The following is a 17939-nucleotide window of genomic DNA, read 5'->3' on the forward strand; positions in this document are numbered from 1 at the left end:
ACAGAACGAATTAAATTTGTATCTCAAGGTACCACTGTATTAGCTTGCCATTGCCATGAGGAGATAGGTTCCTTCTCTACACGCTTTGTTGACAGCTTTTACCACAAAAAGATGTTAAATTATGTCAAATGCTTCTTCTGCATCTACTAAGATGATCATATGGTTTCTGTGCTTTATTTTGTTAATATGATGCATCACTTCATTTATTTATAGATGTTGAATGAGCCTTACATCCTTGGGATGAATTCTACTTGGTCATTGTGTATAATCCTTTCAATATATGGTTGAATCCAGTTTGTTAATATTTTGTTGAAAATCTTTGCATCTGTGTTCATCAAAAATACTGGCATGTGGCCCTGGCTGGTTAGCTCAGTGGTAGAGTGTCGGCCTGGCGTGCAAGGGGTCCCGGGTTCGATTTCCGGCTAGGGCACACAGGCGAAGCACCCATCTGCTTCTCCACCCCTCCCCCTCTCCTTCCTCTCTGTCTCTCTCTTCCCCTCCCGCAGCGAGGCTCCATTGGAGCAAAGATGGCCCAGGCACTGGGGATGGCTCCTTGGCCTCTGCCCCAGGCGCTAGAGTGGCTCTGGTCGCAATCGAGCGGCGCCCCGGAGGGGCAGAGCGTCGCTCCCTGGTGGGCGTGCCGGGTGGATCCCAGTCGGGCGCATGCGGGAGTCTGTCTGACTGTCTCTCCCTGTTTCCAGCTTCGGAAAAATACACACACAAAAAAAATACTGGCATGTAATTTCCTTTTTCTTTTTTAATGTGTTTGTGGTATCATGGTAATGCTGAATTTGTAGAATGAGTTTGGAAGCTTTCCTTCCTCTTTTTTTTTTTTTCTTTTTTTTAGTAGTTTAACATAAGATAGGTATTAACTTTTACTTGATTGTTTGGTAGAATTCACCTGTGAAGCCATCTGGTCCTGAAATTTTATTTGTTGGGAGGATTTTTGATTCCTGGTTCAATTTTACTGCTAGTAATTGGTCCATTTAGATTTTGGATTTCTTCCTGGTTCAGTCTTGGAAAGTACATACTTCTAGAAGTTTATCCATTTCTCCTGGATTGTCGAATTTATTGGCACATAATTGTTCATAGTAGTCTTTAACAATTCTTTATTTCTGTTGTGTAGGTTGTAATTTCTCTTTCATTTATGATCTTATTTGTTCTCCTTTTTTTTCTTGATGAGTTTGGCTAAAGGTTTCTCACTTTTGTTTCTTTTCAAAGAACCAGTTCTTTATTTTATTGATATTTTCTATTGTGTTTTTAAATTTCTATTTTGTTTATTTCCACTCTGCTCTTAACTATTTGCTTCCTTCTGTTTATTTTGGGTTTTGTTTGTTTTTTTTCCAATTTTTTCAGATTGGGATTTTTTTAGAGTTAGATTGGGATTTTTCTTGTTAAGATATGATTCTATAGCTATGAACATCCCTCTTAAGAGTGGCTTTTATTGCATCCCATATATAGTGTTTTCAAAGTTTGTGTTTTCATATTCATTTGTTTTAAGATCGTTTTTGATTTGATTTCCTCTTTGATCCCCTGGTTGTTTAGTTGTGTGTGGTTTAGTCTCCACATATTTGTGTCTTATCTACCTGTAGTTGAATGTAGTTGTGGTTTTAAAAGATGCTTGAGGTGATTTCAATTTTCTTGAATTGACTAAGGCTTATTTTGAAGCATGATATGTGACCCAACCTGAAGAATGTTCCATGTACATTTGAATGCTGTAGTTTTGGGTTGGAATGTGCTATTAATGTCTATTTTTATTTGCTCTAATGTGACATTTAAGGCTATTATTCCCTCCTTTATTTTCGGCCTAGATGATTCTATCCATGTGAGTGGGATATTACAACTTCCTACTATTATTGTATTACTATGAATTTCTCCTTTTATGTCCACTAACAATTGCTTTGTACATTTAGGTGCTTCAATATTGGGTAAGTTGATATTTACTGGCTGTTCCATCTTACTGCTCTAGGCAATTTAGCTGAGAATGTGGTATGGTGCTCCTGCAGGTAGGCCAATGCACTGCCTTACGGAATGGAAGGGGACATAATGACGTTCACAGTTCCTCTAGTGCAGAGAGTTCTGCAGCTCCTGGATGGTCCCACATTTTCCTAGCCTTCTCTAATTGGTATCTTTCTTTTGTTTGTTGGTCAGAAGCTGTCAGTCAGCCCTCAGTTGTCTCACAGGAGTAACTTTTGTGTTTGCTCATGGGAGGGGGTAATTTCAGCATTGTCCTTTGCTGCTGCCATCTTGGGCCTCTGAAAACTGATAGCTGACTTTCATTCACAGAGGAGTTGATTCCAACCCCGAGGCTGGGAACCAAGGGACTTGGATCCTTATTTTTCTGCCTTAAGCTTTAGAATCATAAGCCAGTCAGTGAGAATGTCAGAAGTTCAGGGAAACTGCTGGGGACTGTACCGTTGCTTGGTCGCCCTGATTCCTATCCCAGGTCAGCACACCTGGGCCTCCATCTGTTTCTGAAAGCTCTTCAAAGCTCAGCGGTCTCTGGCTTTGTGGAGCAATTCACATTCTGGCAGAGATTCAGTTCAGAGTCATCACTGGTGTTTGCCCTTCAGAGTCCTCTGCCCAAAACTCAAAACAGTGAAAAAACAAAAGAAACTACTATTCTTGTAAATCACTTTTACACTTATATCTCCTGTTTTGATACGACATCCCAATGCCATTCTGGCCCATCTGATGAGCCTGCACATTGTCCCCTGTGTTCCTGGCCTCCATCATGGCTTTCAAAGACCAGAGAGGAGGAGCACAGCCTTCCCACTAACCTGATATCCCCAAAGGCCAGGCTGACACACAAAATCTTTTATCTGCAAAGCAAACTGATTGTCTGTTCTTGGTGGGACTGGTACAAATGGCTTCTGGGAAATTCCACAGGTACTAGAACTGACAGAAATGAAGGCTCTGGAGCTACAAAGACAATTGGGGAAAAGATCCGTAACGAAGCTGTGCATGCCAGTTTCAATCAGGCAGATGGGACCTTTGGTAAGGTGCACTGAAAATTTCAGACCACTAAGTACAGCCTGATGCCCTCATAAGGGAAAACAAGTTGGCATTAGACACAAAGGGAAGGAACCAGTTGTATTAGAGCAGGTGCAAAGCCACTGCATGGCAAACAAATGGAAGAAAAATGGCACGTGCCCAGGTGGACATACTATCACAAAACAGAATAAAAGTATGTAACCTGGAAGAAACATGGAACAACAAAATGCCTCACAACCATCTAAAGTTTCTTACAGGACAGATCCTGAGAACTGATAAAAAGAGCTCACAGGTGAAATTACAAAACAAAGATATTAATAAGTAAATCTGAAATGGCAAGGAACAGAAGACACTGAAAACAAAGTAATGTCATGGTGGAAAGATCTGAAAATCTCAGTGAAAGCACATTAAAAAGGCAAAACTTTGAAGCAACTGAGAAAAAATCCATCACTGCAGAAAATTGACAAAAATGATCCACCACAAGGATAACTTTCTGAAGTAGAAAACTAACAAAAGGACAAGATGTTATTTAAAAAGAATTTATTATCATTGTCCTTTTATATTTTATTACAGTTCAAAACTTGGGGCTCAGGTTAAAAAAAAACAACCATTTATGTCCCTTAGCTTCTTGTCCCCAACACAGAATCTACTTATTTCTGGAGTATTCTCTGTTTCCCTCCTGCCAAGTCGACAAATTTTATGCTACCCTTCCCTCCTCCAGTGACTTGTTTAAATAATCCCTTAAATCTGGAAAACCCAACTTGACCTTAAACTTTCCATATCCTTCTCGGTTCCAAACCAATATCCACGACTTCTGTGATTAGCTCACATCTGTTTCTCCACATAGCAGAGCACTGCATTAGATTGAAACTTAGTAGTAATATTTATGTCAAATTGCCTTCTATTCAGCCTTGATGTTTATGCTTTTAAAAGTTAGTTTTGACGATTCCTCTAGAACTCAGATGTTCCAAAGCATAAGACTTTAAAATGTTGCAGAAGCATGACCCAAATCAATGACTCCAAAATGCCACGTGAGGCAGTGAGTCGCCTAAGTTAATGAATGAATTTAGCCAACAAGCCAGCATCCAGATGCCAAGGAGATTTCATTCTCTGCTTGACATTCCAGAAGCATTTGGGGAAAGGTTTGTTTTCATAATAGAGAACTTAAGATTACATGCCTTCCAGTTCCAATGGTCTAAACATATCACTTGAATATAAACAAACAGGACTAACTCTTGGAAGAAAGGACTGCCCTCTAAAGCTGATCCAATATGGAAGATGATAGTGCATGTAGTTTTATGGTTCCTGTGTCTTCACATTCACTGGGTATTAAACATAATTACTCCAGAACTGAGACAAGGTTCCTGTTAAAATTCCTATTAACTACTATAGAGTACATAGTAGAATTCAACATGACAACCACTGTCCAACAATTCCAGTGCAAATACTCTGATACTCTACTGGCTTTGCCATTTGCACTGACAGTCTCCATTACAAAAGAAGCACTCCAGCCTTACATGTGGTGGCACAGTGGATAAAGCATTGACTGGGAAGGCCAATTCAAAACCCTTGGCTTGCCTGGTCAAGGCACAATCTTGAAATAAAAAACACACACAAGGCCCTGGCCAGTTGGCTCAGTAGTAGAGCGTCGGCCTGGCGTGCAGGAGTCCCGGGTACGATTCCCAGCCAGGGCACACAGGAGAGGCGCCCATCTGCTTCTCTACCCCTCCCCCTCTCCTTTCTCTCAGTCTCTCTCTTCCCCTCCCGCAGCCAAGGCTCCATTGGAGCAAAGTTGGCCCGGGCGCTGAGGATGGCTCCATGGCCTCTGCCTCAGGTGCTAGAATGGCTCTGGTTGCAACAGCAACGCCCCCTGGTGGGCATGCCGGGTGGATCCTGGTCAGGCGCATGCGGGGGGTCTGTCTGACTGCCTCCCGTTTCCAACTTCAGAAAAATACAAAAAAAGAATCAAAACCTCCACCACCACAAATCTCCACAGTAGAACTTGATTTGCATGAACCATCTTATCTTACCCCTGCTCCCAATATTCTTTTCCTATCCCAATTTCAAAAAATATCATCTTACCTCAAAGTACATCCCAGGACTAAATGGGAAGCAAGTAATATTTCTCTCTTCTTCTCCCCAGGACTCCTGAAGAAAAGAATTTCTTACAAATGCTTTACTATTCAGACGTGGGTTCAAGTGGAGAGCAATATCCTTGGATTTTCCTGATAGTAGATCAACGTTAAAGCTTTTAAAAGAAAAAGAAAAACAACTAAGTAGAAAAGAGTAGTGCACTTTCTGAAATGTTAACCAGAACTGAGTTGATTGTAACTACACAAAACTTAAGTATTCACATAGACACAGGAACACAGAAAGGTGAAACTTTAAATTCCAAGTTAGCATTCCACAGCAATTATCTGCAAAATAAAGATTTTAAAAAACCTAAAGTCAATGTTGAAGGAAGGTACAGATCTATCTGGCAGAGAGGAAACTGAAGAGTCAGAAGAAACTCAGTGACTCCAGGCTGCAGGAGTGAAGTCCTCTCAGGCAGGGATTCTTCTAAATTTTAATTTTTTTTTTTTTTTTTTTAACAGAGACAGAGTGAGTCAGAGAGGGATAGACAGGGGCAGACAGACAGAAATGACAGGAATGGAGAGAGATGAGAAACATCAATCATTAGTTTTCCATTGCGCGTTGCAACACCTTAGTTGTTCATTGATTGCTTTCTCATATGTGCCTTGACCGCAGGCCTTCAGCAGACTGAGTAACCCCTTGCTGGAGCCAGCGACCTTGGGTTCAAGCTGGTGGGCTTTTTGCTCAAACCAGATGAGCCTGCGCTCAAGCTGGCAACCTCAGGGTCTCAAACCTGGATCCTCTGCATCCCAGTCCGACGCTCTTATCCATTGCGCCACTGCCTGGTCAGGCAGGCAGGCAGGGATTCTTCTAATACATGTCTGTTCTTGGAAGTGCAGTTCTTTCTAGAAAATATGTCTAATTTCTAGCTTTCAGATGTCTGAACATCTCCAGAGGTTCTTGAAGCAGAAATTTTATAAGTCACATGACAAGAAGAGCCCCAACAAAAGTGACAAGATCTGCTAGGCCTCTCCTGGATTTCTACAAGGTAGGAAGGGGGACAAAGTTGCCACCATCTTGCGGGGCACAAAAAGCCCAAGTCAGAACATTAGAATTTAATCTTGGTTCTGCCACCAACTAGTTGTTAGCAATCTAATGCCCTTTTGTTTTAATATTCTTACCTTTCAAATGAGGACTGACACTAGCCCTGCTTCTATCTCACAAGACTGTTTCACGTGTAAGGCAGAAGAGACACACACATGGGTAATGTGACACCATTACTGTTAACTCAATGATACCAACCCTTTGGCATTTTTATTCACTTCTCCTTTAATGACAACAGTGCGTCCAGGGCCCAATGAGGCGTTCAACCTCGCAACAAATGGCAGAGTCTGAAAAGAAACAACAGTCAGCAGTAGGAGCCTGCAAAATGGGATCTGGGAAAGCTGTCCAGACACTGGGGAACATATAAAGGCCGTGACTATAAACCCCATGAAGGGATGGCCTGTGTGTGCCGTGGTCTCAATTGGGTCCCCAGCAATGATCAGTGAGCCTGGCTTACAGCAAACACTCAATGAAATGAAAGGACATGGAATAAGACCTGATATGCTTCATGAGTGAAACTTACTCTGAAAGACCTGTGCTTGGGGTCTGAAGTCCTGCTCCTGTTCTGCCTGAAGGGAGAAGTTGGGGAAATACAGATTGATGGCTCCTAGATAAAGCCTGGGTGACTGATCATTGTCCAAGGACAGAATAAAAATGTCAAGTGGCTGCTTTGGGCTTCTACTGAGGGTAGAGGTAACATTTACCAGAAGATTAAAACTTAATTTGTCACAAAGAATTAAGAAAATCTGGGGCTCTTCAAACCTTTGACAAACAGTTGATAGGTAGTATTTTGTTGCAAGTCAAAGTGTGACTGACAGTCGAAACTTTGCTCTTGGTGTAGACAGTTCTGGGTACGATTGTATCAGTGTCTCCTCTATTACTAGGCTGTAGGGAAACAGTTCTGCAATAAGGTAAGGAATGAATGAAGTTGTCTTCCAACACTTAGGCTGTTTGCTTCCTGGGCAATTTTATAAAATGTCCCACATATTACATAAGCAAAAATACTTACAAATTGTGACATGCCAGCATCCTGTACCTATTAGAAAGACAAAATGAGAAAGGGAAGACTTGTATTTTATGAGTAAGACGCTGCACCGAGCCAGGCCAGAGCCTGGGAGACTATAGTATCTGCTTGGTCCTGGGGGTGACACTTGGGCACCAGAGCTTCATGATGGCATGGCATGGAGTCACAGAGGGTGACTCAGGTAGGAGGAGAGTCTGAGTTTTACATCCTCCACTGTAAATTAATAGTTTTTCATAAATGCTTCAAACATTTTAATTGTTAACCAGGGTGATCCCCAAATGCTGAGATTATTTCTTTTTATGAGGTACTAATGTGAAATCAGTAAGACCTCACTTATCCCATTAATAAGAGCAAAAACTTAATGTTTAAGTTGTACATTTTCCTAAAAGAGAGAAAGTACATGTGGAAGTTCATTTCCCAATGCAGTGTTCATGTCCAGTACCTCTGGCCAGTACTCATCAACATTAGGAGTTCTTTTTACACAGGTTGCTGGACCCTGGTCACTCCTGGGTGCCTGGCACCACAGGAGTTGCCTCAATTTTCATATGATTACTTCCAGCCTATTAATATTATCCAGTTTTAATAATATCCAGTTTTCATATTGAAAATATAAAATAGCCTGCCTTCCACCTGATTGATATGGTACCTAAATGAACATTTTTAAACTGATGGCTCATCAAAATATTTAATACTTACATTTTTTCTACTTATCCCTGTCAGTTCCAGAGTAGATGCTTGGGTACTTTTTATATCCTGAAGAAAAGATAACAATTTTTAACATCCATCAGAATTCAAAATATAACCTGCTTGACATATCAAAAATAACAATAGGCCCTGGCCGGTTGGCTCAGTGGTAGAGCATCGGCCTGGCGTGTGGGAGTCCCAGGTTCAATTCCTGGCCAGGGCACACAGGAGAAGCACCCATCTGCTTCTCCACCCCTCCCCCTCTCCTTCCTCTCTGTCTCTCTCTTCCCCTCCCGCAGCCAGGGCTCCATTGGAGCAAAGTTGGTCCGGGTGCTGAGGATGGCTCCGTGGCCTCTGCCTCAGGCGCTAGAATGGCTCTGGTTGCAACAGAGCAACGCCCCAGATGGGCGGAGCATCGCCCCCTGCTGGGCATGCCAGGTGGATCCCGGTCGGGCGCATGCAGGAGTCTGACTGCCTCCCCATTTCCAACTTCAGAAAAATACAAATAAATAAATAATAATAAATGATATTAAACATAAAAATATGCTTGAAAATTATATTACACAAATGCACTTAACATATTTTATTATAGAAACTAAGAACTGCCTGACCAGTGGTGGCACAATGGCTAAAGTGTTGACCCAGAATGGTGGGGTCGAAGCCCCAAGGTTCCTTCCTGGTTCTGAGCACAGGCTCATCACTGCCAGGTCACTGGCTTACACAGGGGACAGTCTATCATGATCCCAGAGCTTGGCAGCTGGAGCCCAAAGGTCCCTGGCTTGCTCTGGTCAAGGCACGTACAAGAAGCAATCAATGCAGAACTAAAGTGAAGTAACTATGAGTTGATGGCTTCACTGGTAAATTCTACCAAACAGTGAAATAAAAGTTAATATCTTTATCTGTGTTAAGCTATTTCAGAAAAACAGAGGAAGGAGAGCTTCTAAACTCATTCTACAAATCCAGCATTACCATGATACCACAAACACATTAAAAAAGAAAAAGGAAATTACATGCCAGTATTTTTGATGAACACAGTTGCAAAGATTTTCAACAAAATATTAAACTGAATTCAACCATATATTGAAAGGATTATACACAATGACCAAGTAGAATTCATCCCAAGGATGTAAGGCTCATTCAACATCTATAAATAAATGAAGTGATGCATCATATTAACAAAATAAAGCACAGAAACCATATGATCAACTTAGATGCAGAAAAAGCATTTGACATAATTCAACATCCTTTTGTGGTAAAAAACTGTCAACAAAGCATGTAGAGAAGGAACCTATCTCCGCATGGCAATGGCAAGCTAATATACCCAATAGTGAAAAGCTGAAAGCTTTTCCTGTAAAATCAGGAAGAACACAGGGATGCCCACTAGTATCACTTTTATTCAAAACAGAACTGGAAGTCCCAGCCACAGCAGTCAGACAACACAAAGAAATAAAAGACATCCAAATTGGAAAGGAAGAGGTAAAAGTCTAAATATCTGAAGATAACTTGATACTATATATAGAAGAACCTAATGACTCCACCAAAAATTTATTAGAACAAAATTGCAGAACGCAAACTCAATTTACAGACACCAGTTGCATTTCTACACATCAACCAGAAGGAGAAATTAAGAAAATGAGGTCATTTGCAATTGCATCAAAAAGCATAAAATACCTAGGAATGAATTTAATCAAAGATGTGAAGGCCGGTACTCTGAAAACTAGAAGACATTGAAGAAAGAAACTGGAGGAGATACCAATAAATGGAAGGATATATACCTCATTCATGGACTGGAAGTATTAATATTGTTTAAATGTCCTTATTACCTGAAACAGTATACAGATTCAGTGCAATCTCTGTGGCATTCTCAGAACAACTAATCCTAAATTTATGTGGAATCACAAAAGACACTGAATAGCCACAGCAATCTTGAGAAAGAACAAAGAGGAAGGTAGCACGCCTCCCTGATATCAGATTGTACTACAAGGCTATAGTACTCAACACAGCATGGTATTGCCATAAAACAGATACATGAAGCAATGGAATAGAGAGCCCAGAAATCAATCCTCCCTTATATGGTCAATTAATCTATGACAAAGAAGGCAAAGGTATACAATGGGGTACATTCTATTCAATAAATGTTGAACAAACTGGACAGATACATGCAAAGTCGACTTTCTTACACCATACACAAAAATAAATTCAAATGGATTCAAGACTTAAAGGTAAGATCTGAAACCATAAACCTCCTAGAAGGAAAAATAGGCAGTAAAAACTTTGACATTTCACTTTGTAATATCTTTTTGGATATGTCTCCTCGGGCAAGGGAAACAAAAGAAAGAATACACTAATGGGACTATATCAAACTAATTTTCCATTGATTTGAGAGAGGGAGGGAGAGAGAGAAAGAGAAAAGTATCAACTCATGTTCTTCTTAGTTCCATTCAGTTGTGCACTCACTGGTTGCTCCTCATATGTACCCTCACCGGGAATGGAACCTGTGACCTCAGTATCCTAGAACAATGTTCCTTCCACTGAACCACCCAGCCAGGGCCCAAGCTAAAGCTTTTGCTCAGCAAAGGAAACCATCAACAAAATGAAAAGGCAACTTACCTATTGGGAGAAAATACTTGCAAATGATACACCTGATAAGGGTTTAATATGTATATAAGGAACTCATGAAGCTCAAGATCAAAAAGAACAGTCCAATTAAAGATAAATAGAGGGCCTGAAGAGACACTTCTCCAAAGAGGACATACAGATAGCCAGCAGACATGTAAAAAGATGTTCATCATTAATTCTCAGGGAAATGCAAATGAAAACCACAATATCATATTACCTCACACCTGTCAGAATGGCTGTCCTCAATAAATCCACAAATGACAAGTATTGTTGAGAATGTGGAGAAAAGGGAACCTTCATACACTGTTGGGGACATTGTAAATTTGTCAGACACTATGGAAAAACTAGTGTGTAGAGTCCTCAAAAATTAAAAATAGAAACACCATATGTCCTAGCAATTCCTGTTCTAGATATTTATCCTAAGAAACCCAAAACACTAATTCAAAGTTATCTTCATCCTATGTTTATTGCAGCATGACTAGTAATAGCCAAGAAAGGAAACAACCTCGTGTCCTTCAATAGACAACCAGATAAAGATACGATGTATATATACAATGGAATGTTACTCAGCAGTAAAGAATGAAATCTTGTCATTTGCAACAGCATGAGTGGACCTAGAGGGTATTGGGCTTAAGCGTAACATCAGAAAGAAAGAAAAAATATATGACTTCATTCACTTACATGTGAAATCTATAAAAACAAAAGAATTAAGAAAACAAAACATACATCAACCCATAGATACAGAAAGCAAGCTGATGGTTGCCAAAGGGTAGGCTGGCAAGGGGGATGGGAATAAAAAATGAAATAATTTTTGGCCCTGGCCAGTTGGCTCAGTGGTAGAGCGTCGGGATGGCATGCAGGAGTCCCGGGTTTGATTCCCGGCCAAGCGCCCATCTGCTTCTCCACCCCACCCCCTCTCCTTCCTCTCTGTCTCTCACTTCTCCTCCCACAGCCAAGGCTCCACTGGAGCAAAGGTGGCCCGGGCGTTGAGGACGGCTCTGTGGCCTCTGCCTCAGGTGCTAGAATGGCTCTGGTCACAACAGAGCAATGCCCCAGATGAGCAGAATATCCCCCCTGGTGGGCATGCTGGTGGATCCTGGTCAGGCGCATGCCGGAGTCTGTCTGACTGCCTCCCCGTTTCCAACTTCAGAAAAATACAAAAAAAAAAAAAATTAGGAAAAAAAAATGAAATAATTTTTTTAAATGGTAAGGAAGGCAAGGTTGGATTTTACAACTAAAAAAATATTTTTTAGATAAGCCTCAGAGAAACAGGTCAATCTGCTAAATGACCAATTTACACAAAGTCAGTTCACAGAAAAAAAATAGAATCCTGACAGTTTAAAAGATTTCCTTCCAAGAGTTAACACACTAAGAAGGAGGTATTAATTCCAGATGTTTCCTCCCACTTCATCAGAAAACATCAAGGAAGGCCCCATATGTAGAAGGGCACTCACCGAGCTGAAGCTGAAACCAACCGAGTGAATGTTGACTTTGCCGTAAATGCCCATCGTGTCTATTTTATCTGGGCTAACCCTGTGGGCATAGAGCAGTGTATGCTTTCCATTTACAGCCACCTAGATGGACACAGAAGAAAGCCCCACACAAATTAATTTTATTAAGTTAACCAAACTGAAACCTGTTGACTTGGGTTTATTTTTCTCCCTTTTCCGACAGGGCTCCACTCTGTCTGACCAGAATGTGACTGACAGCCTCACTGCACCAGCACTGTTTACCTTATTCTGACTTCCTGACTTGATTGACCACCATGGATTCTCTCTCCAGACCAAGCACGCATGCAGGCACATATGTGCATAGGCATGTGCGCATCTGTGCATAAACGTGAGACATCCCAGGGTTCAGAGGCTCCGGATGCCCCAGAGGCCTGTGAGCCCAGGAGAGATCTGCTCTGCAACCTGCCACCCTCTGAGAGAGATCACTGTGCACACAGCAGGTGCTCACTGAGTACCTGCTGCACTTGCTGAATGAACGAACATGGGCAAGTTCCCCAACCTCCTGAGATTGCTGTATGTAAGCAGAACACCCTCGCTTGAAAGGCTGCAGTGGGGACGAGGCCACTGCAGTGAGACCCAGCATGTCCTGACACACAGCAGGTTCCAGCACACAGTTCCTTTTCCCTCCCTTCTTTCCAAGTGCCAGGTGCTGTGTTGGGGAATGCCGGGAAAACAGGCAGAATACAGTATGGTGTCTAAGCTAAAAGAGTGTAAAATCCCAGTGACAGGCAAAATACATCCATGTAAAAGCTAAAGCACAGCAGAACAGGAACAACAAGTACTCAAAGGCCAGAAAAGGGAGGGGCAAATGGGAGTTCAGGAGTGTTAGGGGCTATGTTCTGGTGGGCGCGGGATCCTGAAGGCCAGGACCCACACCAGGGATGGGAGAGTCCTCTCAAAATGGGACGGGTCTGCAGTCGGAGGCTCCACAGGTGGAGGGGCCAACAGGGGAACAACCTCTGGGACCAATTCTATGTCACACACAAGTATGATATATGAAATGCTTGTGGAAACAGTGATAGTATTTACTACAGACAAGATTTCTGAAATCTCTGGGTTTAAAATCTCATGATCCTAAAGAAACACTTTGTGGCAGGACATAACTTCACACTGGGATTCTCACTTCAACACTCAGCCCTCTCCCACCCCGTCCATTAGCTCCAAGTTCCCCTACACTTTGGGTCATGGTGGCTATAATTTACAACCTATAATAAATATAGTGCCATGCCAATTCAGAGCTAAGCTCAGCCCTGATAGGAGAAATATGATCTAATAAATAACTATAGCTGCCCTGCACCTCAACTCCACAAGACACCACTGGCAGGAGACAGGAACTATGCCCGCCTCACCTGTAGGTGGCCCCTACATGGAGAAAAATTATAAAGCCAAACTCTGGATTTAAGAAATGTAAGGGTGAGCTCACTACCATGGAAAAGCTTCCCGTGCACTTACTCTCATGAATGAGGATTCAGCTTTCATTCTCCAAAACCTACCTGAAATTTGTCTTTCAGCACCATAATCACAATTTCAAAAGACTTTTCTTTTTGGAACGGCATGTCGTAGGTGATCTCTTCCCATCCCCATTTTTCATTTTTCAGCGTATTGCAAACAATGCAGTTGGACCTTTTGAAACGTGGGTTGAAGTGAAAGACCACATCAGCTCGAGGTTTCACACTGCTGCCACTCTGTAAGTCCACCTGGAATCTGTGCGAGCAAAGAAACAACGGGGCTCTGAGTCCTCAGGAGGAAGGCTGCAGGGGGGGGCCCAACAGCGTGTAAATCCAGCTGAACATAGGACTGATCTTCTGCTCCTTCACCCACACACCCTAAATACCCTTCCTGTGCTTCATCCTTAGTAGCAGACCCTATGCCAGGGGTCCCCAAACTACGGCCCCGCGGGCCGCATGCGGCCCCCTGAGGCCATTTATCCAGCCCCCGCCGCACCTCGGAAGGGGCACCTCTTTCATTGGTGGTCAGCGAGAGGAGCATGGTTCCCATTGAAATACTGGTCAGTTTGATTTAAATTTACTTGTTCTTTATTTTAAATATTGTATTTGTTCCCATTTTGCTTTTTACTTTAAAATAAGATATGTGCAGTGTGCGTAGGGATTTGTTCATAGTTTTTTTTATAGTCTGGCCCTCCAACGGTCTGAGGGACAGAGAACTGGCCCCCTGTGAAAAAAGTTTGGGGACCCCTGCCCTACGCTGTAGCTGGGCCTACACTCCTCTGTCCAGGAGCCTCCAGCTCCGCCTCTCTTGCAGAGCGCATGCTCATGTGGTAAAGCTCCGCTGAGGAGGGAGCCCATGTTCAGGGAAACTATCAGAAACTGCCCTGAAAGTTGGGTGACATCTGCCTTTCGCCCACCCTCTTCTCTTTCGCCCACCCAGCAACCCAAAACTCGATGTGAGGGCTGCAGTTCTCATGCCAAGAGTCACTGGAAAGAGGAGCTCACCCTGTGACAGCACAACCGGCAGCCAGAAGACGCCTGCTTCTCTAAGACTCAAGAGAGTTGCCTTAAAATGTGAACTGTTTCCGTTAGGCTTGACTTCCACATCTCACTTAAACCAGTTACGTGGGCAGTGACCACACTGGCCTGACCCCAGCTCTAACATATGGCTTCATCCACCATTTGTATCCACAGTAAGCATTAGATAAAACCATCCAAAGCAAACCTTAAGAGATGCTGTGGGAGTGACCCCATAACTGGACTTTGTCCCTATTGTATGACAACAGTTCCCCTCATTCACTATATATCTGATTCTTTATAATGAGATCAGACTTACAGCAATAAAATAAAAAACCCAAGTAATCTTTATTCCAGTCACTCATTTTCATCTCAGCATCTGGGCCAGGATACCGAAAAGCAAAATCAGTCCTCAAATACCAAAATATGTCTCCCATGTTATCTTTTGTTACTGCCCCGCAGTCACAAAGGGACCATTTATTCATATTCTTTTTCAACTAATACAACAAGTTTACCTGTCCGAATCACCAGGAACATGCCCACGAATAACAATCAAAGTTCCAGGCTCCAACTGCTCAGGAATGGTCCCAACGTAGGGGATTATCTAGGGAAATATTATAATTTTAACAAAGGTACTTACTTTTACATAAAATTTAAAGACAACATTTTTAAGCACTACATTTTTATCACATATAAATTTGCTCAACTTAGCATCTTCTAAGTCATCCTCACTATTCAAACAGCTACATAATATCTGCAAACTCAGTTCCTAGGGAAAAGACACAATATAAACATTCCCACGGGTTTTGTGAAATAAAATGTCTGAACAGAGTCATTCTGATTAATAGGAAAACAGCTTGTTGCAATGTCACCCCTCGCCCCAACATTCCAACCAACAGCTGGATCATGACCTCTCCAGGCCTTAAGCCAATGCTGATGGAGATGAAGACCCTTACTGCCTGTAGAGGGGACTCATCCACACCTGGGATGTGGGCTTCCAGACTGCAACCCACACCACGCTGCTAGACATGCAAGAACTCAGAGACATAAGGGTCTGAGCTCACAGAGAGCTCAGGGTGCCTGGGGATATCTCAAGGCCTGGTGTCCACTTACCCTGGCATCCTGGCCTGGTTCATCTGTGGACTCGAGCTGTAAGAGGTGTTCTCACACAGTATTTGGGTCTTAACCTGCCCTTCACCACTCAGAACACAGCCTTTCTGTGTCTGGGGCTTGACACAGACTTTGTCATTCTCCAGCCCCTAAGCTGACTCCATTGGCTGGAACCTGTGTTCTGTGGGTGCACCTCCTGCCTCACACCCATCCCCTCTTCCACATGGGGGCACCTGGCCAGACATTAGCACGCCTTATGCCAAGCTAACCCAAGTCATGACATACATGCTACAGTCTATCCAAGATAGCTCTGATAGTCAAAATAAGAATAAATAGGCCCTGGCCAGTTGGCTCAGCAGTAGAGTGTTGGCGCAGTGTGTGGATGTCCTGGGTTTGATTCCTGGTAGGGCTCACAGGAGAAGTGACCCTCTGCTTCTCCACCCTGCTCCCTTCTCTTCCCCTCCTGCAGCCATGGTTCGAATGGTTTGAGCAAAGGTAGCCTCAGGCGCTGAGGATGGCTCCCTGGCCTCTGCCTCAGGCATGGAAAAAAAAAAAGCCTCCTCTCCATGCACTAAAATAAAAATAAAAAGGAAAAGCCACTGCATTTGAGATAAATGAACTTAAAAATTTTAAAAGACTTTTTTTTACGTGAGAGGAGGGAAGATAGTGAAACAGACTCCCACATACAACCCAACCAGGACCTACTGGCAACCCCCATCTGGGCCCAATGCTCATATCAACCAAGTTATTTTTGGCACCTGAGGTTAACGCACTGGTACCAACCAAGCTATCCTCAGCACCCGAGGCCAATGCTATAAACAATAGAGCCACTGGGAGAGAAGGAGGGATGGGGGAGAAGCATATGGTCGCTCCTCTTGTGTTCCTTGACTAGGAATCAAACCTGGGACGTCCATATGCCAGGCTGATGCTCTATCCACTGAGCAAACTGGCCAGAGCCAAGAGATTATCTTCAAATTGTTGAGAGCCTGGTAGCCTGAGAGGAGGCAGGAGTTAATGGCAGAAGGACACTGATGGAAATGGAAAACCACAAAAGGGAAGCTGGCTCAGGGAGGAAGCCGCAAGTTTAGTTTTAAATTCAGCCTTGAAGGGTTGGCAGGGCATCTGAGAGCTGGCAATTAACCTTAGGTGAAAGGCCAAAACTGTAAGCAGATTGTACGTATGCTCAAAAAGGACTCAAGATGATCAGTGAAGACATGAAAGAGAGAAGGTAAAGAAGACTGGTCAAGACAAGACAGCAACTAAGAAAAAGTAAAAAGTCAAAGGGCAGGGCTATGGTGGGGACACAGCAGCAGAAACAGATTCTCTCTCAAGAAGGAGGTAAGCCACAGAGCAACGTGAAGCAAAGGCTGGAAGGGACCTCAGAGGTTAAAGAGTTAAGATTTTTGTTTCATGGTTTAAGATTAAATTGAAGGGAGAGCCGGACCAGGAGGTGGCGCAGTGGATACAGCGTCGGACTGGGATGCGGAAGGACTCAGGCTCGAGACCCTGAGGTCGCCAGCTTGAGCGCCAGCTCATCTGGCTTGAGCAAAAAGCTCACCAGCTTGGACCCAAGGTCACTGGCTCAAGCAAGGGGTTACTCGGTCTGCTGAAGACCCGTGGTCAATGCACATATGAGAAAGCAATCAAAGAACTAAGGTGTCGCAACGAAAAACTGATGATTGATGCTTGTCATCTCTCTGCATTCCTGTCTGTCTGTCCCTATCTATCCCTCTCTGACTCTCTCTCTGTCCCTGTAAAAAAAAGAAAAAAAAAATTGAAGGGAGACAGGGAGGATTTAGATTACTAAGGAGAAAGGAAGCACAGTTGCTAAGGAAACTGGCCCAGTGAGCTTTTCAGCATCAGGTGGAATTAATGTTAAAAATGGTTTATTAACTTGGAACAATAACTTCTTAATCCCATTTTAAGACCTAATAAAATAAATAAACTGCCTATGCAGATACTGAGTTGTCAGACAATATACACATTTCAGGGAGAGCATTTCTGATATAAAGATAATGTCTTCCAAATTATTCACTGAATTTATTTATTTATTTATTTATTTTATTATTTTTTTGTATTTTTCTGAAGCTGGAAACGGGGAGAGACAGTCAGACAGACTCCTGCATGCGCCCAACCGGGATCCACCTGGCACGCCCACCAGGGGCGAAGCTCTGCCCACCAGGGGGCGATGCTCTGCCCCTCCAGGGCATCGCTCTGCCGCGACCAGAGCCACTCTAGCGCCTGGGGCAGAGGCCAAGGAGCCATCCCCAGCGCCCGGACCATCTTTGCTCCAATGGAGCCTTGGCTACGGGAGGGGAAGATAGAGACAGAGAGGAAGGAGGGGGGGGGGGGGTG

At 43.2% G+C, this 17939-nt stretch overlaps 1 protein-coding gene across 3 annotated transcripts in view; it reads right to left on the reverse strand.

The window, feature by feature from the left end:
• Positions 1-17939, reverse strand: part of LGALS8 (galectin 8) — a 63485-nt gene that overhangs the window by 41144 nt on the left and 4402 nt on the right. For 2 of the 3 annotated variants that reach the window (XM_066234761.1, XM_066234752.1), the window contains exons 3-10: positions 14990-15078; positions 13503-13713; positions 11953-12072; positions 7892-7948; positions 7181-7207; positions 6934-7056; positions 6370-6458; positions 5077-5242 (exon numbers count right to left, since the gene is read on the reverse strand). In XM_066234761.1, coding sequence (XP_066090858.1) covers positions 5077-5242; positions 6370-6458; positions 6934-7056; positions 7181-7207; positions 7892-7948; positions 11953-12072; positions 13503-13713; positions 14990-15078 — 882 coding nt within the window. The remainder of the gene's footprint in view (positions 1-5076; positions 5243-6369; positions 6459-6933; positions 7057-7180; positions 7208-7891; positions 7949-11952; positions 12073-13502; positions 13714-14989; positions 15079-17939) is intronic. The other variant, XM_066234770.1, reaches the window with a different exon arrangement.

This window comes from Saccopteryx bilineata, chromosome 1 (assembly GCF_036850765.1).
Source record: "Saccopteryx bilineata isolate mSacBil1 chromosome 1, mSacBil1_pri_phased_curated, whole genome shotgun sequence".
Taxonomy (NCBI): Eukaryota; Metazoa; Chordata; class Mammalia; order Chiroptera; family Emballonuridae; genus Saccopteryx; species Saccopteryx bilineata.